Below are 8,039 nucleotides of genomic sequence, written 5' to 3'. Positions count from 1 at the left end.
CATTCGCAGCTGGATGTCGACATCGTCTCAGTTATTTGACATGTACGAATCTTCACGGATAGGTGCGCACGCATGCGCCAGCGCGAATGTTCGCACCTCTCGCTGTCAATCAAACTGCAGGAGCCAATGGGCATAGAGCGTAATTGCCCCTTCGTGCCCACTCACGCTGCGGCCCTAACAAACTTGTGTTTTCAGGGAATAGTAAAGACAGCTTGTTGCCTGTAAAGTTTATTTGGCTCTGTGGCAAACTGGTGAGAGCATGACAGAAGCTCTGACAGCGCAGATTATGGACCCCGGACTGGGAAAAAGGAATCCAGCATTAAGGCTAATGGACGCACACCACGGGCATCATAACAACATGCATGGCTTTGGATTACACCATAGCAGCGAGCAGGCAGATGTTATTAACCCGTTTATGGACTCCTCGCACGCTGCACACATGGGTTTCAAGCTGAGCCCGCAAGCCCACGACTCGCAGGCGCACCAATTCAACCCGCAACCGAACGGCTACTCGCACCACGGACACGTCGGTTCCTACGCCGCACGCGATTTCCTTCTTCGGCGGGACCATCACATGCTGCCGACGCACGAAACCTCCAACGGTCACCATGGCATGTTCGCATCGCAGTCGGCGACTAGTCTACATCACCCTCACGGCCAGGTCGAACCCGTATCGTCGCACGTGCTTTTTCCGGGCATCGCCGACCCGACAACGGGCGGACACAAGCTGGGCATTCCCTCTCACGACATGTACTCGCGTCAGGACCAATTCGGCCAGATGACGAGTCCGCGCAGCGACCCGTTTGCCAACCATCATATGAACCTGATGAACCATCATCCGGCGATGAACATGGCCCATCATCACGCCCCGGGCGCCTTCTTCCGCTACATGAGACAGCCGATCAAACAGGAGCTCTCTTGCCTCTGGGAGGATCCCGACCAGCCGACGCCGAAGAAGCCCTGTAATAAGACGTTCACAAGCATGCACGAGATCGTCACGCATCTGACAGTCGAGCACGTCGGCGGGCCCGAGTGTACGAACCACGCCTGCTACTGGCTTAACTGCCCACGCGACGGTCGCTCGTTCAAGGCAAAATACAAACTAGTGAATCACATTCGCGTCCACACGGGAGAGAAGCCGTTTCCGTGCCCGTTCCCCGGATGCGGAAAGGTGTTCGCGCGCAGTGAAAACCTCAAGATACACAAAAGAACGCACACAGGTTAGTAGTATACGAGATAGATATCTTAGCACCGGCTGTTTCATCCCCACCGTTTCCAGCGTTTCCTAGTTTGTTTCATCCCTCTAGCTTCCCGCGTTTCCTAGGCTGTTTCATCCTTCCAGCTTCCAGCGTTTCCTCGGCCGTATTCGCGCATGATGATTTATATACCGGCAGAGCTGCCGTTTACAGCGGGCATCCTTTGTGAAGCCGTTAGTAATGTATTTATAATATCGCTCGATCGCTCACAGTGCGATCGTTATGAAATATTAAGTTTACCCGTTATGCGGACAATTATCAATGCACGGCGAGCGCGTGCTAATTACAGCCGCACTCTCACGTGTATTGGGTAATTAATAAATCATTTACTTGTCTAGTTTATTTTGGGTTATGGAGATAAGTTTAATTTCGCACAGTTTATCATATATATATATATCATTATATATATATAGTATATATATATATGATAAACTGCCAATTAAGAGCTTTCTATAAATATAAAAAATATTAAAGACTAATAGGTATATATATATTATTTTACCCTTAGGATATATATATATATTATTTATTCTTATATATATTATAGATATATATATCTTATATATTATATATCTTATCTGCTAGCAAGCATTTCCAACCACCGTCGTTCTTTCCGATATTGCTTTGCCGACGTACGGCACATTTGCGCCGTCGTGTATAAACACATCGCAGACTTTATGATGAGTTTCATCTCTAGCGGCCGACATCCGTACTCGACATGCCGCGGTCCGCTCTCCCGTCGGGTGCGTTGGCATCTGCTGCACTAACACATCGCTATATCTAGCGTACAACATTCGCACGTTTCTTTCCTACGGACTTTGTTGCTGATTCGAGTTGCTACGGTGCACGATATAAAATGAGTGAGAAGCATATGTATAGTGATTCCTCGGGGCTGACACGCGCGTGATACAGCGAGGTTTTTGTGCGTTTTCACGCTTCGCTGAATTTGTTAGGAATGAACGCGAGTGCGAACGGTGCGCCCGCGAGCTTTATAGGCGCACTCGTATCTTATGGCAAACCGAATTCCTATAAAAGTTGATATTTATACGCCGCTTAACTCTGATTCAGGTTGCCGCGGAGAGGCGCTGTTATAGGGCGGTGGATAGATTGCCTAACTCTCGGCGCATTAACAATTTTATATCGAACGCGAGCGAGAATTAATAAACACCTTCATTAATTGTGTCTGCATATAAGCCGGTTGGTAGCATATAGTTACTGGATATAGCCTAGAATAGCCGTGCTGTTTATTCCACACGATATTCACCGTTTATGCTACATTTCAGATCTCCAACATCACTATATTTACACACACAGAATCACAGCGATGATATATATATAGTATAGTATATAGATATATATATATATAATAGATTATAATGTATAATAATTAATAATATATACAGTATACCTAATATCTATCATTATATATAGTATATAAACAGTCATGGGATACATACAGACCTCGACAACTTAAATTTACATCTGTTTCCCGAGACGAAGAATTTGTACGAGCCGATTTAGCTTCTATATATATAGATCATTATATATCGGGCCCTCGGCATCAGCAGCCGCACGCGTGCCAGTACAGGTAAGTAATACCTCGGAGCTCTTGAGAGAACAATCGAATACGGTAGCTGGCCTTATTATGGCTGTTTAGCTCGTCGATGCTGTCTGGACACTAACGAAAACAAAGTCCTGCAATCCGCTGTAAGGCGTATAGAATTAATAGAACTGATATATATATATATATATATATATATATATATCGTCTACATATACGCAGGCTCATAGGGGGAAATACATTACGTAACAATATAAATATTTTAATGGCAAGTCCCCGGATAGCAATAAACCTGTTTTGTCCAGACCATAATAATGGGCGAGCGCACTGAACATACTTAAAACCAAGCGCTGCCGGCCTGCTTATATACGCGCACATGTGTTCACCGCCATGCAGCCACAGTGTTCATATAATGGCGCATGGATAAATAATTTACACGCGCTTCGCACATACGGCGTGAATTTCATCCGAATATTCTCCGCGTTGCGACTGAGGTTTCAATTTTAATAAATCAATGTTCGAAAGCAGGATGTCGATTTCATTGTGTCCCCACACCGTCCAGCGCTGATCTACATATGAATGGAAGTCACGCTTATCGTGTTCGGCAGGCATACGGCATGTAACACTTCAACAGTACATAATGTAAACGCCAGATGTAAATGTATTTATACGAAGTGGAAACTCTCCCTCTGTCTCCCCTTTATTATACATACATTTATTTATCTGTTTCGTCGCGTTCGACGGCAACAAGGCGCGAGAATCCAGGCCAGCGGATCTCCGCGAGTGCGAAGTGAACAATGATGCAATTATTGTGCTAATATTCACTACTTGTATGTATGCGCACACGCAATCAACCTATGAGGTAGTTTTATTCACGCGCACACTGATCAATCGATGATATCGCGCTTTTCTAGCCGCTCTCTCGACACGTTACGCGGCTAAATAATTAAACACGCGGCAAGTGATGTTCGCAGACGGCTGCTGCTGCGGCATCACCCCGCGGGGCAGTACGGGCCCGCAAACACCCCCCCCACCACCACCACCAGCGAACTCCGACACAACGCCCGTAGCGGACGATGCTGTTCTATTACATCACGATGAACTCGACCTCATCGACCCCCCCCCACCCACCAACTGGTTTCGTCGATGCATTTAAATATTTCGCACCTTTTTTTTTTGACGCTTCGAGCGCCGACGACGACGGTCGACGATCGCATGTGCGATATATGCAACGTGACGTGCGCGCGTGCGTGTACATCGCGTGCTGTGGCAAATCTGTTTCGGGGGTCCCCCCCACCCCCACCCACCCCGCTGTCTCTCCCCGCATCTGTGGCTTGTCATGTGGGATCTAAGCCGCGCAAATCCAATTTTAAGTGCGGATAATCAGACGGGAGGTTCGGCCGAAATTCACACTGTCAGCTGATTTCGCACGGCCGATGCGAGCGAAATAGAGGTCAAGCATATCGCAGGTCCTCCTCTCTCTCTCTCTCTCTCGCACACACACACACACACACACACACACACACACACACACACACACACACACACACACACACGACACACACACACACACGCACTCTGACACTCACACATCGCACGCAGCGCTACGCACGCACACACACCTACACACACGCGCACCCACACACACACACATACATACAGCACACCACGTTACACACACACACACAGCACTACACACACACGCACGGCGACGCACGCCACGCACACTAACACACACACACAAACACGCATCACCACACGCACACCACACCCAACACAACGCACAGCACACAGCACAGCACACACACACACACACTACTAAGTACAGCACACATGCACTCACACACGCACACACACACCACACACACACACACGCACACACGAGCAACACGCCCCCTCCACACACAGCACACACACATGACACACACGCACGCACATCTTTTCCTCTCGCTCTCTCTCTCTCTCTCTCTCTCTCTTCGTCTCTCTTCAACGTGTCGACTTTTCGAGTTGCTGAATAATATAATAAATATATATGTACCTGCCATATGTTATTAGGCTCTGATTAGGTCTTATTACGCTCCCCTGGCTATTTATTAAATTGAGTATATACTATAGTAGTATATGTATAGATATATAAGATGAGTATTATAGTATATTATAATTGCCCCCGAGACAGACCAGACAGCGGATATTTTGGGTATTGACGCCACTTACTTTATTAGGAGGTGTAAAGGAATGTAAGTAAGCCTTCAAGGTGGGTATAACGCGAAAACGGACAAAGATAGTGCTATTTCACGCGCATATTATTTACTTGCCTGCAAGAGCTAATTTTATGGTATTGCATTAAGCAGGAATTCTTGCTCTCAAAAACAATGATACAACCGGCGCCCCCCCTGTCATCGATAGCTCTAGGCTGAGACGATTGCTCGTTAAACTTCTCCTCCCACAGGCCTCACGTCCGTCCGTTCGCACCTCCATCAATGATTTCCCTACAAAGTTAGTAATAATTATTGCCCGTGTAAATAACACGTATTTTCGCCGTCTTGCCTGTTGTACACTCTAGTATTATGGAAGCTCTTGATAACCGTGTATTGTGGCGGGTGTACATTATTCATGATTATACCTATGTGCACGATATTTATGAAAACAGTTGGCCTACCATGCCGGAATAATGTTTTATCGATTGTTACGTAAGCTGTTCTTAAAAAGCTACGCTAGTCGCAAAATTAGCAGTAATAGTAATTTTCGTAGCTAGACAAACGCATACTAGTATTTCTATTGGTCGAGTTCGCCATGCGTAAACACGCTAGCACGAGAGTAAAGCAAATATGTTGTTATTGTTTGGGCAAACCTGTAACCTTACAGAAGATACCACTCTCTGAATCTTAACAAAGCTTCTTTACAGCGAACACGAACTCGGCTGCGAAATCGTCTACCTGTTTCTGGGCAGGCTTAAGCATTTGAGCACCCATTCAGAGTTGCGTGCTAGTAGTGGCCGTTGCATGCCAGCGACAATGCTGCACAGTGCCACTACAGCCGCTGCCTCAGAGCAGGCTTGCGTTGCGCGCGTTCTTATGTGGGCTAAAATGCCACATAAAGCACGATGGTTAAACGCCTCTGAAAGGCTTGGCGAAATCGCCGCGTCAGGCGCTTCAGGTGGTTACCTACCATCTTAGTCTGCCTCCAAACGCCCGCGATCGGTAGAGGACACGACCGGTGCGCATCGCGATCGTCGCCTGTCTACGTGAGATTTATGATGGCCAGCTTAACTTGTAACACCTTGCGTTGTTTCAGAAAGTCGCTGGTGCAAGGTACCAAGTTTTGACGCGTGGCAGGGCCCGGATTCGATTTAAACGCTTCGCGAGATTGCGCGTAGACCCCGCGAACCGGCCTATTTCTTCAGGCATCTGGAACGATTGCGTTACCGTCGTGGTACTTCCTCGGGTGTTGACGTGTAATCCTGTGTTGTGTCGATTATATATCGCCTCATGCAGAGCTGCTGAAGCTGTGTATTGCGCGTTATGCTTATGTTTGTTTCCATTTGTCTTTGTTTTGGTTGTGTCCAAGTCGCTCAGAGCAACAATTGTCTTCGTAGCACCGTCGTATCTGATGCGTTTTGTAATGAATATATCGTTATTGAATCAGCAGTACGGGTCCTCTTCCTGCGGCGTTCGGTGAGCGATCTTGTTTTGCCTGCGTGATTACGCGCTATAGCCAACTTTAGAATTTGCACGCGATTCGCGCTGCGCGGTTCGGCTCGTAGTGCGATCGCAGGGGTTTACATGAATTGCCGCAGCTGAAAGCCTGAAACGAAGAAAACTGAGATGAATGCCAGATTCACGTTCAATTACGCCGCCGGGAATTTAGCCGTCTGCGGTTTAAAAAGCTGGTTCGAAAGCAGGCGAACGCAAAAACGTGAACGCGTTTGTTACAAACAGAAAGAAAGGAAAACTGTTTCGAACGGCAATAGTGGAAATTTCGTTCGTGTTCGTGAGCAGTTCTTCTTCTCGCGGATAAACCTTTTGCTTGTCCAGTAGCGCAACGGCATTTTCTCCGCCAATTGTTTGTAAATTTGACCATAAGATATCTAGCCACGAATCCTCCGCCATCTCCTCTCCTCTCACATATTCTGTCCTCTCTGCTGTTGCGGAGTATGGCGCTCCTACGCACCGGCTTGCAATGCGCTGCTTGCATGCACACTGCTGTACGCACAGTCAAAATATTTTTTTGTGGCGGCATACGCGGTCTCACACTCTGGTCGGGCTTTGGGATGGGTAAGGATGGATCCAAACAGATGTGATACATTATAACTCCGACATGACAGGGATTTCGTGTTCCAGAATCTCATTCGTGTCACGCCTAGGCGCCGGTCATAATAACAAACACTAAATCACTGACGGAATGCATGCGCAGTATGAGTCATTCCATCGGGCACACAGTCACGCTATGACGCCGACATGAACATAATCCCTTTACTACTGCTACGTGCTACTATACTACTGCTACATGGCTACTGCTACTTGCTACTGCTTAGCGGCTACTGCCTGCTGGTCTCTGTCTGGCTGCTGCTACTGCTTACGTACTACTGCTACTACTACTACTACTACTACTTACTTAGCTACTACTACTCAGCTTATTAGCTAACTACTCACTACTACTTACTACTAACTGTGAGGTGTTTAGACGCCACATGGAAGCAGGGGTTATAGTATATCTATTAATATAATATCTATATAAATTGCGATGCTATATGTGCTATGTATGTGTGTTGTGTGTGGGTGTGTGTTGGTCGTGTGTGTGTTGTGTGTGTATGTGTCTAGTGTGTGTGTGTTGTGATGTGTGCGTGTGTGGTGTAGCGTGTGTATGTTTATGTTGTGATCGTGTATGTGTGTGTGAGTGGTGTGTGTCAGTGTTGTGTGTGTGTGTGAAACGAGCCGCTGTGTGTGTGGTGTGTATGTGTGTAGTGGTTCTGGTGTGTGTGTGTTTTGTGTTTGTGTGTGGGTGCGTGTGGGCTGTCTGTATGTGTTTGTAAACGCAAGTACGCGCACGAGAACTGTATGCTTACATCCTACTTGTCGTACAAAACAGTCTAAAGCTGAGTAGTGTTGCAATATGAACACGTTCCGATTGACTAAACACATATCAACTGCGCTATATGTATATCCACCTGAGCCGTGTTTCCAAACACATTCCGAGCTGAAAATGCCCTAAATCTGCGTACT

General features: G+C 46.9%; 1 protein-coding gene across 1 annotated transcript in view; it reads left to right on the top strand.

Annotated features, from left to right (window-relative positions):
• Positions 1–207: 207 nt before the first annotated feature.
• The window catches only part of LOC106813429 (zinc finger protein ZIC 4-like), a 26,222-nt gene continuing 18,390 nt past the window's right edge, over positions 208–8,039 (top strand). Inside the window, exon 1 of the mRNA XM_014817561.1 lies at positions 208–1,220. Within this exon, the coding sequence (XP_014673047.1) occupies positions 260–1,220 (961 nt within the window). The 5' untranslated portion in view covers positions 208–259. The remainder of the gene's footprint in view (positions 1,221–8,039) is intronic.

Source organism: Priapulus caudatus, unplaced genomic scaffold (assembly GCF_000485595.1).
Source record: "Priapulus caudatus unplaced genomic scaffold, Priapulus_caudatus-5.0.1 Scaffold771, whole genome shotgun sequence".
NCBI classification, from domain to species: Eukaryota; Metazoa; Priapulida; class Priapulimorpha; order Priapulimorphida; family Priapulidae; genus Priapulus; species Priapulus caudatus.
Note: the sequence above shows the minus strand (reverse complement) of the source record. Positions and strands in the feature narration are given on the sequence as shown.